This window comes from Mauremys reevesii, linkage group 16 (assembly GCF_016161935.1).
Source record: "Mauremys reevesii isolate NIE-2019 linkage group 16, ASM1616193v1, whole genome shotgun sequence".
Classification (NCBI taxonomy): domain Eukaryota; kingdom Metazoa; phylum Chordata; order Testudines; family Geoemydidae; genus Mauremys; species Mauremys reevesii.
This window is the reverse complement of record NC_052638.1, coordinates 38,161,488-38,179,055: the sequence shown is the minus strand read 5'-3', so window position 1 is coordinate 38,179,055 and position 17,568 is coordinate 38,161,488. Positions and strand designations below refer to the sequence as shown.

The window sequence follows — 17,568 nt, the reverse complement described above, 5'->3', positions numbered from 1 at the left end:
CAGCCCAGGAGACATCCAGGCCTTCTGAAAGGGATGTGGGGCCTGAAGCGCTCAGGAGGGGGGTGCACAGGCAGAGCTGTGGGGCGGGGGGCAGGGAAGGTCAGGTCTGGAATAGAAGGGGAGCTGCAGAGAATGAGGCACGTGAGTAGAGGGAATTATACTAGGTGCATGGGGCACTGCAGCGTGGTTCTGGGCACCCAGCTCCCTGCCCTGACAATGGCCTGTCAGGGCCCTTTCTCTCTAACAGCGTTTCCAGGTGCCCTGCGCAGGCTGCCCTCTGCTTTTCTTTCAAATGAAACTCCTGTTTGCTCTGGTAAATATGCCGCCTGTCTCTGACCCAAGGCCAAATCCATCCAAACTTCTCCGGGAGCTCCCTCGCGTCGGTTAATTCCTGCTTTTAAAGGGAACAGCCATGCAGAAACAAGCCCGGCCCGAAGCACTCGCTGGCAGGGTAGGAAAAGGACAGGTCAGCGGCGATTGCTAGAACGCACTGCCCAGTTAGACCAGGATTCGCCAACTGAAACAGGCATGTCCTGGCTTCTGTAAAGCCTCCCATTCAGGTCTCAGTCTTTTCCATTCCCAGACCCTCCACCCCATCTAGGGGGTCTACCTGGGACCCCTCTCCCATTAACACTCTGGAAAAGGCAGGCTGGTTGTGAGCCCCTGACACCCGGCTGTGACCTCCTGGTCGAGAACCTGAATGGGGATTATCTTTGTGCCGATCCTGGGAATCTCTAATCTCACCGTTGGGGTGTGAAGATCACATTAACCCTAACTGGTCCCAATTCAGCCCTGAAGTCAGTCCGAGTCTGGGTTAACCAGCTTGTTTGTCTGCCTGACCCTTTCCTTTTTCTCTATCCAGTGCCTCACCACCTCCTTCAAAGGCCATGTGTGACCGTGACCTTCCTCCCAGCCAGTGAGGGTCCTTTTGGGGCAGGTTGAAGTCGCTTTGCTCCTCCCCTCCCCAGCACTCCGTAATAGTTTATTACTGATTATTTGCGCCCTATTGTGACCATGTTCGAAGGCTGTTGCTGAATCTGAGTCCGATCAGCAGGACGTACGTAGCGGGATACCTGGGCAAATGGCAACAGCACGTTGGTGAGGTTGATACAGAAAGACATGCACATGATGTGTAATGGTGCTGCCCTCCAGCATGAGGACTGCTGAGAAACGTGCCTTCCCCTCCTGTTGTGAAATACAGCTGTGTGTTTTCTACCCACATCCGTTCAGAGTCCAGAGAGCGAACAGACAGATGTGCCTTGTTGGACAACCAAGCTTTCCTTGCCATAAGGATGTTTGATTTGCCTGAGGCGTTGATACAAAGGAATCACACTGAACATCTAGACTAGCTAGGATGGTGAGGGTGAGCCAGCAGGAGGACTCTTATCTGGATCAGTACTGTACTAATGTCCTGCCACAAGGAGGCGCTCATCTTTTGGTTAAGTTGCAAAACCAACCTCCTTCTGTCTACTGGTGGTCATCCAATGGCCTTTTGCACAGGTCTAAGGTGCTTAACTCAAGTGTCCTAAACTTGTTCCAGTCCGGGGTGTTACTAGTCCCTTCTGCACTTTAGTTGCAGGAGCTGCTCTTGATTTCACTTCCTGAAAACTATTGCATACTGTTGCTGTTGCTTTAAATAGTCACCACATCCCACCCCAGAAGCAGCTGCATTTCAGTGATCTCTATGTTTGCCTATTATTGTAACAAATCCATGGCCATCTGCAACGTCATGGCTGTCCTTATGCCGCACATCACAAGCATTTGGAACTGTGCAGTGACATTGAGGATAGAACAAAAGCCAAGGCCTCTACCACTTGAGCTAACAGAGGCTCTCCATTGGGTTTAGCAGTATAGGGCCTATGACATATCCAAGCAGTTCTGAATCCACCGCTAGAGAGCTGTGCTATATGCAAACATAACCTAAAAATGGAATGAGCTGGGTGGCGTACGTACCCCTGGACAGTAGGCTGAGCTCGCTCGTTTAGCAAGTGAGGTAACGCTTTCACAAGAGGAGAAATATTGCCTTCAAGCTTTCAAATCAAACCATCTTCATTCATTTCCTTAACAGCTTGCCTGTCTCAGGCTCTATTATCTTTTTCTCAAGCTTCTCCCTGAGCTGTCATGCCAGCAAATAGCAGCACCTGTTTACTGCTATTTTTCACCTCTGCTGGAGTTCAGCTTTCGCTCTTGATAAATATTAATGGGTGACCTCCAGTTACCATTTGCACTAACGAAAGATGCTCTTTATGAGCTGCCTGTCTCCATCTCTGGATGCAGCCGGTCTGACTGACCTGCAGGGAACATGAGACACGGTTCTGTGTATCGTGTTCCTGGGAGTTACCTCTTCCGCTAGCGAACTTTCTATTTTGCATCATTTGGGACAAGCTAACTCAGATTTCACATTGTATGTTTTTTAGGGTGGCCTGCTCAGAACAGTGGATTTGCAAAGCTAGCAACGATCTGCTCCCTGCATATATCTTTTGGGCTCACGCATCATCAACAAATTCTGCCCTTAGTTACATCTTACACCGGGACTGATTCTCAGCTGCAGTGGAACTCGTGTCAACGTTTACACCCGTGCAAAGGTGGATGTGAAACACTAGCAAACCAGAATGGCAGCCTTGGTACACTCCTTTGTATGCGTGTAAACAACCCGGGCTAAAGGGCAGTGGAGGATCAGAGCTTCAATGAGTTTGCAAATGAAGACAAAATGGGAAGGTAACGAGGTGCTATGGATCTCTCTCAAGGCGGGTTTTTAGCCTGCAAAATCTTTATCACTGGTTAAGTCAGTTGAAAAAAATTCAAAATGTTAAACAAAAAAATCATTTCTCTTGAAAATTTGTCATGAAACGTACTTACCATTTTCCAACCAGCTCTAGTTTTAATAATAAACACAAACCAAGTGCATGTATTAGCCCATTTAAAAAAAAAAGTCAAGAAAAAGATTGTATGTCAGAGTTCAAGATGGATGAACTTTGGACCAATCATCAGCCTCTTACCCATGTAACAGATTGGCATGCCAGGCACACTAGTAACACAGAACTCGCCATCAGATGACCAGGGTCTAATCCTGGGTATGCATTTGGCTTTCTGTGAAACCTCAGGCAAGTCAATTTCACTCCTCTGTGCCTCAGTTTCCCTATCTGTATAATGGCAATAATCATCTCTACCTCCTAGTGGTGTCAAAGCTACGTTACTGTTTGTATTTATCAGCACGAATTCTTATCTTGGCATATTTATCAGGATTCTCTCAGCAGTTGGCATATATTCCGGTTTGAAATTGGTCATTTTAAGTGGTGCGATGTATTTCTAGAGGGGTGATGATTTTATTCTTGATGTTTAGAAATGCAGCTGTAGATGCTGGGTGAGCCATTCTGAACTTGAGTATGGATCTGAGCATGTAAGAATGAATTATTTTAAACTGATTTCTTCAGAAAGTGGTACTTTGTCTATTAGGAATAATTAAAAAAACCTACTTAAACCTCAATCACTCCAATGCCATATCAAAGTAAAATACACATTCACAGCTGCCTCCAGCTATTAAATCATCCATTTCCTTTACTTTTCCCAGTTGGACTCTGTATGTATTTGGAAAGGAGATTTGATGAGTCTGGGAACTGGTAATTACTGTGGAGTCTTTCACAAGGTTTGACCTTGGTGTCTCTCTGTGACATGGCCCTCGTTACTGCACTTCCCAGCTTAATGGATGTTATCCTCAGGACATGCCCAAGTAAGACCGTACTGGGATCCCCATTTTCCAGGTGAGGACTGAGCGGACAGAATGCTGAAGTGACTTGCCCAAGGTCACACAGGAAGTCTGTGTCTGAGCTGAGAGTTGAATCCAGGCAGCCTGAGTCCCAGTTCCTGTCCACTAGACCATCCTTTCTACCCCTTGATGGGTGGTCACTGAGGATGACTGGGAGTTTTGCCACGGACTTCGGTGGCGAGGCCAAGATTTCACCCTGAAAGCTACCTTCTAACGGTTACTGCGGAGTCTGTGTAAAAGGAGTGGGTGGCTCTCTCTCCAGTTGCTAGTGGATAGGTGCCTGTACTGCAGCTGGCACTGAGGGGCACCGTGGTGAGTGGTCAAACATGTTCAGCTGAGGGGCAAAGGATGAGATGGCCCATGGAGGCTGAAGTCCCTTCTCCTTCCCAGAAGTGGTTCCTGCAGCTCTGACATGGAGATGCAAAGGCAGGACGGCAGGAAGAAGCTTTGACTCTCCCTGGGGTGTGGCTGTCAGCCCTGCACCGTTCAGTGGCACTTTATGAACAGGGAGTTTAGGTTTAAGATTCACATCCAAAAATCTTTTTAACCCTCTGCTAGATGGTGCTTCCATTGACAAAATGTCCAAGAAACAGCAGAATAATCACCCCAAACCTCAGGAGCACAAGAGAACCCATTTTGCTCCCCCCCTACAGATTCCATCAAAAAGGCATTGCGTCTCCCAGCACAGCACTGCCTTGGGCTTGTGTCTTAAATTATACATACTTTTGAATTGACTAGTTAGAGAAATATTCCGTTTTCAAACAACATACCAAGAGCAGGATTACAGAGAGGGGGTGGTTTGGGGAACGGCCACGCTGACTCCAAAGTAGTGTGGTGTTTGAAATAAGCTTTAGTGCACACTCTGATTCACGGAACAGCTGGAAAGAATAAGCAGTTAGTAATTTCCATATTAACCTCAGCATACTAGAAACAGAGCATAGGCAGGAGATGCCACAATGGTGCTAAAAGCCTCTGCTACCATAAATCAGGCCCGCTGACTTGGGGAGTGCTTGTTGGTAATGTGGTATCATTCGCATACAGCTCCAACAGTGTGTTAGGTGCCATCACTGAGACAGGAAAGCGAGATCCCTGCCCCAAAGAGCTTCCAGGGTGAACACACACAGAAATTGGGATGTAACAGGAAGCAGCCTGATCCAACAACAATGGTGATGGCAGGGCCAGATCCCCAGCTGGTGCAACCTGATTTAGCTCCATTGGCTTCAGCTGCAGAGATTTCACCCAGCTACGGATCCAGTCCTATGTGCTGTCAGTTCCGTGAGGCTGGGGTTAGCTTTAAAAAAGTGTATGTATATTTCAGTGCATGTATATTCCAAATGCCCACTGCATGCTGAGTTTAGAGACCGTCCTGTTGTTCTGTGTCTGTACAGAGGCTAACAGAATGGGGTCCTGGGCCATGACTCAGCCTCCTGGATGTTACCGCAGTACAAATAATAATTTCAAATTAAGGGCCTGATACTGCTTCCTTTAAAATCAATGGGAGTTTGGCCAGAGGTTTCAGAGAGAGCAGGGCTGCGCCCTAAGTTCTGCCACAAAATTCTCCTCCGTTCTATCACGGAGACAGCACTGAAGTTGATGGGGGGGGGGGGGAAGAGGGATGCTGCCACCCAAAACGAGGGGAGTGTTTAGCTTGCGATGCTTGTAACCAGAAACCATGTTACTGTGGGTACTGAATGGCTCAGGGGATTGGTACTGAGCATATGGATCACCAAGCACTGGCTTGGATGCAGTCATATCTGATGGCCACTCTAGTCTGGCAGTGGCTCGGTGGCCTACACAGAATTATGATGATTATTTATCGCAGCTCATAGGAGCCCTAGTCATCGACTACGACCCCATTGTGCTAGATGCTGTAGGAAGCCTCACTCCTGAGGGCTGTCACATCAGTCACCCCCATTACCGATGCCATCCTTGTCCATCACCAGAGAGACTGGCTACTGAGACTAGTTTATCTTGCTACCACTACAGAGGTCTCTGTATGTCGGGGTGGAGGACCATGTGTTGTGTAGGGACTTGTGCTAGCTATGTCCATCCTGTGGCTAGTGGATTTCAGCTACTAGTGTCTTCAATCCCCTTTCACCAGCTCTAAATTCACTTTAAAACGATCAAAAGGACTGCTTTTGCCCACCAGACTGAATGGAATTGCTGTGGAGAATCCTGTTTAGAGCCTGCTGGAGCCGCGGCTCTCCCCTGAGGAGGTGCTGGCGGCCAGGGCAGATGTTTTCAGTCCTTTCTGAAGCTGACTGAGAAATCCTCTCTCTCCCCTGCTCAGCTTGCGTTTTGCAAACAGCAGCCACAGGAATAAGGCCAGGCAGAGTGATAAATGAGCTGCTCTGCCCAGCTGCATCCAGGGCCCCGGAAGCGGCCTCTGATGCCTGCTGTGTGCCTGTGCGGTGATGCACTGCATGTGCCGGGAATTGGAGATTCACATTTCCCCCTGAAAACAGAGGCTTACAAACAGCATTGGCAAGGAGCCAGAGTACAGGACCAGGAGACAGGTATTGGGGGTCTGGGCCATGGTCTTTCTCTGTTGCCTTGGCACATCATGTAATTTTTCTGTGCCTCAGGCTCTCAATCTGTAAAAACAGGACTTGCTTCTAGATCTTGTGCGCATTTTTTTTTCAGGCTGATGATTTATTTACTGAAAACTGTGGTTTCAGGTTTTCTAAAACTACCTGTGAATTCAGGTCGAATTTGGAAAATAGTTTTGGCTGGGGGGGGACCCCAAAGGGTTGAAACATTTGTTTTTTACATTTTCTAAATGAAACATTTTGACTTTAGGCATGACATAAAATCAACAACAACAGGGGGAGCAAGGGGGAGCAACCAAAAACAAGATGAAGCATTTAATTTAGTTTTTTTTATTATTATTATTTTGGTGAGGAAAAATTTAAAAATTGTCATTTTGGGTCAACCTGAAATATTTTTTTTTTTACTGAATTTTTCTGTTCAGCCACTGAACTGTAAGCCAGGTGCACTGTCACATGCATATAACTTCCATTGGTTTCAGTGGACGATCTGGGCGTAGAACCACTGCAACATCAGGCCTATACATAAATAAAATGTCATGAGCTGCTGGTGCCTCCTGGAAAACTTTGGGGAAAAAATCCCTTTAGAGACAGTTCTCCTTATGGATCATATTCTGTATTGGGTTCCCCTCATCCTTTATTGCTAGGGCCATCTGCATAGAAACAGGATCTTCATCCCTTAGAGGTCCTTCTGCCCCCTCCTGTTTATTCTCCAGCTGACGTCATACAATCTGTTTGATCTCACGGCCACTTGCCCTAGAGGAAGAGGATGACATTAAGACCTGATCTACCAGAGCCCTGTCGTAGAGCTGTAATGGAGGGGAGTCAAGCCCACATCCCTGCATGGGCAGATCATGATATTGCAGGCACAGGTGTTGTCTGCGGGTGCAGTTAATTGATATTCATGCCCAAATGCTGGACGACACCTGGAATAACCAAGTTTGCTCTTCTCTTTGGTAGATCAGCCAGCGCACAGAAATTTGAAACTTGCACCTGAGTAAGGAACAAGCAGCAAGAGCAGATAGACTGAGAAGGAAGAACGTTCCTGTTTTCATGCAAAGATCTCCACTAAAAAAAAAAAAGAAAAAAGCAAGGCAAGTTTTTTTTTTAATTATCAAATGTTCCTAAGGAATGGGCTTTGGGAGACTAGTTGTTAGACTATCTTTCAAAGCTGCTTCCTAGCCCCCTTTCTCTCATCAGAACAATAAGGATGTGCTGAGATCCTATAGGTACTGGAGCCATAAAGAATCTATACATATCCCAAGCACCTATAGCTGTTCCATGCTCAACTGTTCTTCGCAAAACTAGGCCTGTCTAAGCTATCCATCCAGGCCTTTATGTGGTGCTCGTCACAGGCCCCTGGACTCTTCCTTACGCTGTGTCTGGTGGGTGCTACCTATTGATGGCAACTTACATACCTTGGGCCTGATCTTGAGAGGTCCTGAGCACCTGATTCTTCCAAGGAGTCTCTGCAAGGTGATGAGCAGCACCTCCTCTTTACCAGTAGAAGCAGCAAAGAATCCTGTGGCACCTTATAGACTAACAGACGTTTTGCAGCATGAGCTTTCGTGGGTGAATACCCACTTCTTCGAATGCAAGAAGAAGTGGGTATTCACCCATGAAAGCTCATGCTGCAAAACGTCTGTTAGTCTATAAGGTGCCACAGGATTCTTTGCTGCTTCCAGACTAACACGGCTACCCCTCTGATACTCTTTACCAGTGACATCCATGGAAGTGCAGAGCGCACCGCACTTTGCAGGCCTTTATACATGGTAGGAAATTTAAACACCTGAAGTAGAACCACTTGGAGCTACCTTTGCTCCCCTAGTGCATGCACACACATCCTCAGTGACAACGCTGAAGCATCTTGAAGGTTTCCAGAACATTTTTTAGTTGCAAACCTGTGCTGGTTGCTTGGGTGGTTGACTAAAGCCAGTGTTAGTTGTTTCTGAATGTAATAACACGTTGCATTTCTGCAGTGCCTATTAGTCAAGGACACCAAATTGCTTTACAAGCATTAAACCTCATAATGCCCCCTCAGGTAGGTCAGGTTATTCAAGGCTTCATTCAGGCATCACTGCAATGCAGCTAGCTCTGGCTTGGATCACATCCATTGTTTAACAGTGCACAGGAACACTACACAGCATGTTAGGACTAATAGGGAAAGGAAATGCTGTCTCTGATTGCAACTGTAGGTACATATTAAGTAGTGGGGCTAATTACCAAAGCTAGTATTGGGTTATTGCTTGATGTAACGCCCTGTATAAAATCTGGGTGGTATTTTCTTATGCAAGGTGCCCTGGGACCCAGCATGCCCCCAGGCAGTCAGTGTGAGGCTTCAGGGTGGTGCTGGGTATCACAGCACCCATGGGCGCCCTGCTGGGCCCAGAGGGGAGAGCTCACACAATGGGCTCAGGGCTGTCTCCTGCTGCTATGCCCACGCAGCTTCTGTCTGGCGCTGCCCTCTGGCTGCTCTGGATCAAAGCTCTGACTGAGTTGGGAAGCTCCTCGCTCGGGGGGAATCGGCACAACGGTCTCAAAGGGGCCGGAGACAAGAGGTTGACCATAGAATTAGCAGTAGATAATCGTGTGTGTGTGTTGGGGCGGGGGGAGTTAAGAGCTCGATTCTCTTGCAGGGGGAATTAACAGGGCAATGGGCCTCCCACTCAGCAGCCATCCTGGAAACTTCTTCCCAGCCCCCAACCACACGTGGGTAAATGCGCAAACCTGCCAGAGCAAAATCTACCCAGTTTTGCAACTCCTCTTCCTGCCCCGGCCCAAGGCAGCCTGGCGCTGGAGACTCGCCGAGCCGGGGCTCCGGGCGAGCCAGTGCACAGAGGTGTGTGGTTTCGCCAGCTTCCTCCGCCTGCAGCAGCGAGATTCCTTCCAACTCCAATCAGTGGCCAAGGCTCTGGCAGGCGCATACGGGGCTGTGCGCTCAGTGGGCGGCCCGGCAGGCAGAGCCGGGTTACCGGGTGGCTTTTCCTCCCTCCGGGGGGATGGCCGGGAGCGCGTGAGAGGGGGGAGCTGCAGCCCCGAGCCGTGGGGCGGGTGTCTGGCTGGGGCAGCAGCAGCTGCTGGGGGTGGGAGCGAAGTGACCCACCGCGCTGCGGAGATGGCGCTGCCGAGTTCGCAGCCCAACTTTGCACGAGACACGTACGGACAAAGTTAGCTCTTAGCTCCCAGCTGCCAGGCGGCTCCAGCCCGTCCCGCGGCGCCTTCCCGGGCTCCGCTCCGCAGCGACCCCCCTGCCCCCTCCAGCCCTGCCATGGGGCGCTGATCGCACCCAAAGTTGGACCAACTTTTGCACAGCGAGTGGGAGCATGGCCCGTCCGTGAACGCGGCTGGGCAGCACGATGAAAGCGCAGCCCCGGGGAGCAGGCAGCCGCGAGCCCAGCCGCCGCCGAGGCGCCCCGGGTGCAAAATGAGCGACCACCCAGCGCTGGAGAAGGAGGCGCCGATCTCCCGCAAGCAGCGGCTGATGGCCGCGATCGCCTCCGGCAGCTCCAGCGCCGAGCCCCCCTCGGCGCTTTGCTGCTTCATCTGCGGCGGGGGGATCGGGCGCGGCAAGGAGCTGAAGCTGCAGGTGAAGCAGCCCCGGGAGAACCAGCCTTTCTTCCCCTTCCTGCAGCACCAGGAGCCGGCGCCGGGGGCCCTGGAGGTGACCCCGGAGGGCTGCGCCCTGGTGTGCGCCGTCTGCCGCTGCTTCCTGGGCGAGCAGTGGGACGCGTTCGAGCGCAGCCGGACCCCGGTGGAGAAGCGCATGTACTGGCTCAAGCGCCCCTACCAGTGCGAGGCGGCGGCGGGCGCCGGGCTCCGCAGGGGCCCCCAGGAGTGGAACCTCTCCTACGCCCTGGACGAGCAGCGGAGGCTCAGCCTGGGGGGCAGCAGCAGCAGCCAGCCCCCCGAGGAGGAGGAGGAGGAGGATCCCGGCGCAAGCGGCGGAGACTCCGACCTGTCCTCCCTCTCGGACACCGACCAGCTCTCCGAGCCCGAGCTGCAGCTCCACGCCCCCGGCCGGGACAGGAGCGCCAGGAGCCCCGGCTGCTGCCCGGCCCCAGAGCCGCTGAGCCAAGCCGCGGGGCTGCAGCTGCTGCGCCAGCCGGGCGCAGCCAACGGGGCCGCCGAGCGGCCGGTGCCAGGCGCGCCCATGGGCAGCCGCCCCCGCGAGTGGCACGGCCAGGCGCCCCCAGCCCCGGACGAGGCACCTGTGCCGCAGGACAATGGGCTGGCTGGGGGGAGGAGGAGGCGACGGCGGCGCCACTGGCCGGCCGATGCCCCCGGCAGCGTCCGGAGCAGCTGGAGAGGGGGCCAGGGCGCAGCAGCCCTGCCCGATGCCTTCAAAGCGGCGGCCTCCGGCCGGGCACCTGAGTCTGCCCCGGGGGGTGGCGACTTGATGGGCAAGCGGGTCCCGGCCTACGGCTCCTCAGAGGAGAGCGAGATCAACATCACCAGCGACGAGGAGAGGCAGGGGCCCTGCCGAGCCCCCAGCAGGCCGGAGAACGCCCGCGCCCTGGCATTGCCCAAGCCGCCCTGGGCACCAGCACCCCCGCCGGGCACCGTCTGCTACATCTGCGGCAGCCCCTTGTCCCCGGCGGGCCAGCACCAGATCCATGTGCAGAAACAGGAGAAGACCTCCAAGGCCCCCTTCTTCCCTTTCCTGTGGCTGCACAGTCCACCCCTGGGGGCCCTGCCCATCAGCCCGGCGGGCAGCACCCTGGTCTGCTCCTGCTGCTTCACCTCCCTCATGCAGCAGTGGCAGAGCTTCGAGGTGGCCAGCGTGCCGGTCCTGCAGAGGCTCTACGTGGTGCCGCTGGATGCCAGCGCAGTGGGCATGCCCCCCAAAGGGCGGAGGGCCCAGAAAGAGGAGGGTGCCCCTGCCCTGCTGCAGGAAGCCTGCTACCTCTGTGGGGAGGATTGTAGCAAGGAGGCCAGGCCGGTCTCTGCTAAGATCACTAATGGCAATGCTAAAAGCACCATGCACTTCCCCTTTCTCAGCCACCTGCCTTGCCCTCCCAGCTCCAAGGGGCTGAACAAGCATGGGGAGGTGCGCAGCTGCAGGAAGTGCTATGGGGTGCTGCAGGACCTGTGGGCCATGTACCGGGCGTGCCGCAACGAGGAGCTCATCACCTCGGTGCAGAGCTTCCTGGGGAGGTATCACCAGGTCTTCTCCACCGGGGATCCCAGCAGCACTGGCATGCACCCCTCGGCCACGTCAGGCCCTGCCTCTGTCTGTTACATCTGCGGAGCTGAGCTGGGAGCCGGCAAAGAGTTCCAGCTCAACATCAACCCGCCAGGGCGCTTTGGGGAGAAGGAGCCTTTCTTCCCCTTCCTCACCGTCTACCCCCCGGCCCCCAGGGCCAGGCCTGCAGACTCCACTGGGTTGGTGGCTACCTGCGTGCTCTGCTACCATGACCTCCTAGGCCAGTGGCTGCAGCACGAAAGCAGGAATTCCCACCATCCCAGCAGCGCCTGGTCCAGGCAGTACAAAGTGGAGACCTTCGTGTGCTTCTTCTGTCGGCAGGAGAAGCAGCGATGCCTTGGATTAAAAGCAGTACAGGTTGCCCGGCTCCCTGTGTTTCTGTACACCCTCCGCATGGCCAACAGCTTACTGGTGGATGATGGCAAACAACTGACCATTGGAGCATGTGGAGAATGTGGGGCGGTGGTGCTTGCTGGCAAAAGCATGACACCTCCAGACTTTCTGGCTGTGGCGCCCCCAGCCAGTCTCCCAAAGGTAAGGGACAACGTTCACGCCTTTCTCCATTGAGTGCCCTTGGTGAGGCAGGGGAAGCTGGATGCTTTGGTTTCAGTGGCATTGGTTTTACAATGGGGTCATTGACCAAGTTTCTTCTGTTGTGTCTGATTCAGGAGGTAAACGCTAAGCAGGGTGCTTTTTGGCAAACTGGTTTGGGGTCGCTGGCCTCCTAGCTAAAAAATGGAGTCACTCCAGAAGAGCTATGGCCAGCCAAGAGCTGGCTTGTTAAGAAAGCAAGGGCTCAGTCTGCGGCGGTGGGGTTGGCTTGGACCTGAGTCTGCCAAAGTGGGGAAATCCTGGTCTTGTACCCTTCTCAGTGGTGAATGTCACAGCTGCCACTCTCTGGCTGGTCAGAGACATGTCTGTCTCCCTGTACTCCAGCCAGCAGAGCTTTAAAGGAACAGGCCTGTTCACAGCAGACAAGCCCCATGGGAAATTCCGCCAGCTAGCAGAGAGAGGAGCCTCCGACTCAGAGGAAAGTTATCCAGCTAACTTTGTTTTCCTAAGAATCCCAATCAAAACAGTGTCTCGTAAGAGGAACTCAAGTCCTTCCACCAGATGGGAAACGGATGTCCAGACTCTCTTTTTTGGGTGCGGGGAGGAGGAGAGGACAGGGCGACATTCCCAACCTGGTTTGCTTTTCCCCTCTGAGAATGAGCCTTTATTCTTTGCCCATCAGCTGTGCAGGAACAGGGGAAGCTGATGGGATTATCCTTTATAAAGGGCACCTGCCTTCATGCTGCTAAGATTAGGGAAACCTATTTCATTCTCATCAGTGGTTCCATCCCCCTTTTAGCGGGGCAGCAGCTCCTAATAGATTCCCAGTGGGTCCCATCGAATAAGAGCGCCGGATTGAAAATAATAGTCATTTAAACCTTGATCGTCCAGGGGTTGCTTTCCGAGTGGCCTGCACCCAGAACAGCGACATCTACTAAGATGCAGGCAGTCAGTGTCTAGGTGCAGCAAGGACAGGTTGCTTTGAAAATTGGCCATTTGCCTGCCTGGAGGTTACTTTTCTGTCAGCAGGAATGGGATCCTGTTTGAATTTTTGATAGTACTCATTACAAAATAAATGCTGTGTGCACACGCATGTTGTAGTTTAAAAGCAGGACTGGGAGTCTCTATTTGGCTTTGGTTGCCTTCATTGATACCCCTGTAAAATGGGGATAATTGAGTCCTTATAATTACTTCACGGGTGTGCTGTGAGGCTTAGCTAAATTACAGAATGTGCTTTGAGACCCTCCGGTGGGAAGGTGGTATAGGGGTGCCGTGTGTTGTTGCTGAAGGAGAACCCCAGAAAGTTCACTCATACAAGGGAAGGCCCATGCCTATGTTTCATAAACTGTCCTCCTCGCTCTTGTTAGGAAGGGGAATTTCATTAATGCCTTTGCTCAAAAGGGAAAGATTTTTGGAGGGCCCAACTAGAGATGCCTGACTTTAAAGGGACCTGGTTTCAGAAGTTGGGTGCTCAGCGCTATCTGAAAATCAGGAGCCTTTAAAGCATCTCAAGTTGGTGCCCCAAAAATGAAGACATCCAAAAGGACTAATCAGTTCTGAAAATCTTCAGATTTTGTTCATAGCCGGCATTTGTTCTCGAAGCATTGACATTTTCTTTAGAAATGCACCACAGTCTCTCCAACTCGGGACTCCTTTTTTCTTCTCCCCTGTGGCTGGTTGAAGTACGGTTTTCAGATGGGCTCATTTGGAGCATGGGCGCTGTGTTCAAAGTGGAGTCTCACTGGCTTCGAAGCAAAGGGATGCTGCTCCTTAAGCTGTCAAGCTGCCAAATCCACAAGTCTTTCCCTTTGGGCTCGCTGGGTGACAGCTGAACGAGTCAGAGGTTCAGAGCACAGTGCCTGCTTTGAGAATTCCAGGATGGAGATGTGAGTTTGATTGGCACCAGAGACAGGAATCCTCCGAAAGTCACTCTTTTCAGTTTTCCCCTGGCTCCCTTCCTACATCAGTGCAAGCCAGAGTGACCTGATCTCAATGCAGATCATTCCTCAATGCAGATTATTTCTTTGCGAGTTACATGCCGATTGGCAGAGCATGGCTAGAAGCCACCCTTGTTAATCACTTTGTGAGTTATGCTCATGTCTGACACATTGTGTGTGCGATGGTGGGGACTGGGAAACATGAGACTCCCGGATCAAATGGTACTAACTCAATGCGGGTGATAACTCAGGATTTCACAGTTGAAATTGAGATTACACTGTACATAAAAGGTCCAAACCCATGTCCCGTTGAATCCAATAGCAAACCTCTCGTTGATTTCGCTGAAACTCAGAGTTGGCTCCCAAAGCAGGTAACTCAGCTGAGAATATTCCTGTCTCCAGAGAGTTCATTCACACGCTCCCCTTGAATCCCAGGCCTGCGGCAGTAACTGTAGTAGGAGACACTCGTGCAGCTGCTAGAACGCAGCAGAGCATAAGGAGATATAGATGAGTGAAGAGCCTTCCTTTCTATATCCCATTGTTTGGTTGATGTGAGAGTTAAAGCCCCTCCATTAAAGAGGTAGCTGCAAAAGGCCTGTTCTTACAACCCTTGGCCTCTGGAGTGCCCGGGAGTCACGTGAGCTACCCCGCTGCCTGGAACAGAATTACTCGTGTGAGCTTATGTTGCAGGATTGGGCTGTACAGGGTGAACCACAGCAACCAAACCCCCTTTTCATCCCTCACTCTGAAGGAGATGTTTCTTCCGCAGCTGGGTGCACTTCCCCTTTAAATGCTGTCTGCGGCTATTTCCCTCCACTGGGCTTTATTTTCTTGCGCTGGGTAATATCACGGGTCCAAGGGTACTTTACATTAGTGCCATTTGGACTGGGAACAGGTGCTGCTGGGGTGTTTTACTGACATATGAACTATTCCAGAGCGCTTCTGTCATCACTCGAATGTCAGCGTTAGACACTCGCATCTGTTTCCTGAGTTTCCTGCAGCGTTTGTTATCTGCAACCCAAAAGCTACATATTTCTTAAGCCTTTTAATGGCTCCCTGCCACCAGAGCACTAACCCAATGCTCAGGTGATATGCTGTGCTCATCATTTTAGTAATCAAAGAAAACCCTCGGCACCCTGTGGAAGCCTGCAGTAGGGCCGCAGGACAACACATAAAGCCCCTGTGATTTCACCTCCTTCCCTCCCTCTCCTGGAATTCCACTGTTTCAGCTGAACAGTGCAGCAGGCTTGTTTTGGCAAAGGGGAAAGTATCTGCTCAGAGATGGGCCTTGAAAAAAATATCCACTTTGGCTCTCTTGTCTGAAGCCCTGTCCCAAATCTGAATGGCTCGGAGAATCTTTTGTGTGAGGAAGTGAAAGAAAGAAGTGTGTGTTGGGAAGATGGGATTAGCCCAGAAGGTCTGTGCGAGGAGGGTGTTCGAGGCTTAGAGCAGATGCTATTCAATTCCTCTCTCTTGTTACATGGCTTGCTAATGAGCGATGTAACTAGCTGTTATGCTGGGCACCCTGGGGCAGCCCCCAACACAGATGCTTTGAATAGATTTGCTTATGTGGGGCATTGCAATTTCAGCCCCATTTGATTGTTAATGCTCTTTGCTTTTCCTTCATTGCGGTTTGGGACAGCAACTCTCTACTAGTCCCTGTTGCCTTTGACTCTCCCCAAGTTCGTATTAGCCTTCGGTAAGGCTGGGATTCAGGTTTATTTAAAACAGGACTGGGTACATTTGCCTAATGTAACTAATGGGAGAAATCTCTTCTTCCTCTCAGCTGCCGCTCACACATTCAAGGGTTCTTGTGGCTAGTAGCCCAGTAAGGGCTCTTTACCCTTCATCACAAAGCCCTCGGTGCCAGTTTTTGCTAACTTCCCTCCTTTAAAACCAGACACACCAAAGCACTTGACTATACAGTGGGGAAAAGCCTCCCCCTCCCCAAAAAGGGGGTTGGACAATATGTTCCATAAGGTATTTCCCACGATTCCCTGTAGCTCCGCCTTTTGGGCTCTATTTATTTTTTCTACATCCAGCAAACCCAAACCCCTTAGTGTGCATAGGTCTGGGGGGTGGGGGTTAAACACTGAGTGGGGGAACACGGTTGTTGGGGGGGAGTTGTTAGAGCCAGAACTACGCAAGCTTCAGAGTTAGGGTTTATCCCCAGAGTGACTTTCCTGCATAAATTCACTCACTAGTTTGCTGAACAAACTCCAGTAAGATACTAATAGGACCAGCTCCTTCTCCTGTAGCAGCCTGAGAAGGCAGGTGTTATGCCTCAGGTGTCTCCTACAGCCCTAGGTGACAGAAAGAGGGAAACTGACCTTTCATACTTTCTCACCAGGCCTAGGTGGGCTCAGGTGTGTGCTGGGTGGGACAAGGCCTTTAGCTCCACCTCTGACACGCCCCTATATATAAAAGAGAGGGCAGGGCACATTCTCCTCAGAGTTCCTGGGTATGTTGTATCCTGCAGGAGCAATGGGATCTACTCTTTGTCTGAGGTGACAAGGAGCCTTTCTGTGTTATTCTCTGGTCAAATCACTCCTCAGTCTTTGCTGTATGTGCTGCTGGTGTGGATTAGAGAACAAAAGGTTATTGTAGCTGGCTGTTGTGCTGAGCTGCCTGTCTCCTACCCTTCCTGGGGCAGTTATTGCCAGCTGAGCCTGCAATTGTGAATGACTCCTGAATTGGAGATGGTGGCTGTGAAAGAAGCCTCCGCACTGTGCACTTTTGTCAAGTGGTGGGGAACGAGCTCCTAATGAATGAGGCCAGGCTAGCAATATAGAAGAAGAATCTCCTCTTGCCTTGAGAATTGTGTGCTGAGAATGAAAAGGGTGACAGGTTCTAATCTTGCAGAATCCCAACAGGAATAACTGGCAACAGTACTATGGTTCCATATGCAACAGTTGCAGAAATCTAACAGGAGTACACTTGCCATTCATTAAACTCCTTGTAACGACAGAGTCATGATACAAAACTGCCATTTTAAAAGACACAGCCAGATATTTCTCTAGCAGATTCTTTATTGTGGTATCTTCTTAGAGGCCTTCAATACTGAAATGATTCTGGCTTGTCCTCTGCTGCTGTTTGTTTGACAGCTGCTCTTCAGTCAGCAGCCTTGGTCCAAGTAACCCCTTGTCTTTCTGTGCGCATCGGCATCGCTGACTGCATAAAGACAACTCCAGGGAGTTGTCTTTGTGTCCTGGCCTCTGCAGGGGTGGAGAAAGCTGCATTATTTCTATGGGATCCACAATTGAGAGCAATGGTTGGGTTTTTGTTTTTTCTTTTCTGATTTACTGCTAAGAGAACTGTGAATTTAAAATGAGCCTCTCCAAGCCCTTGGGTGTTTAGCCTCTGCAGTCAGAGTTTTTAGCCAGGCTTACAACACCGCAAACAAGCCTGTTCTCAGTAACCTGAGTCTGGCCTCTCGCTCATTTCCCAACCTCTGTCTCCCCGCTACTTATCTGTGGCTTGCATTGAAATTTGCTGACTACCCTGCTGTGCTATTTGCCTTGGTCCTCGCCTTCCAGATTATTGGGTGGCTCATCTCCCTTCTCC

At 51.2% G+C, this 17,568-nt stretch overlaps 1 protein-coding gene across 1 annotated transcript in view; it reads left to right on the top strand.

The window, feature by feature from the left end:
- The first annotated feature begins 9,448 nt into the window (after positions 1-9,448).
- The window catches only part of LOC120384671, a 114,663-nt gene continuing 106,543 nt past the window's right edge, over positions 9,449-17,568 (top strand). The window contains exon 1 of the mRNA XM_039503653.1: positions 9,449-12,049. Within this exon, the coding sequence (XP_039359587.1) occupies positions 9,737-12,049 (2,313 nt within the window). The 5' untranslated portion in view covers positions 9,449-9,736. The remainder of the gene's footprint in view (positions 12,050-17,568) is intronic.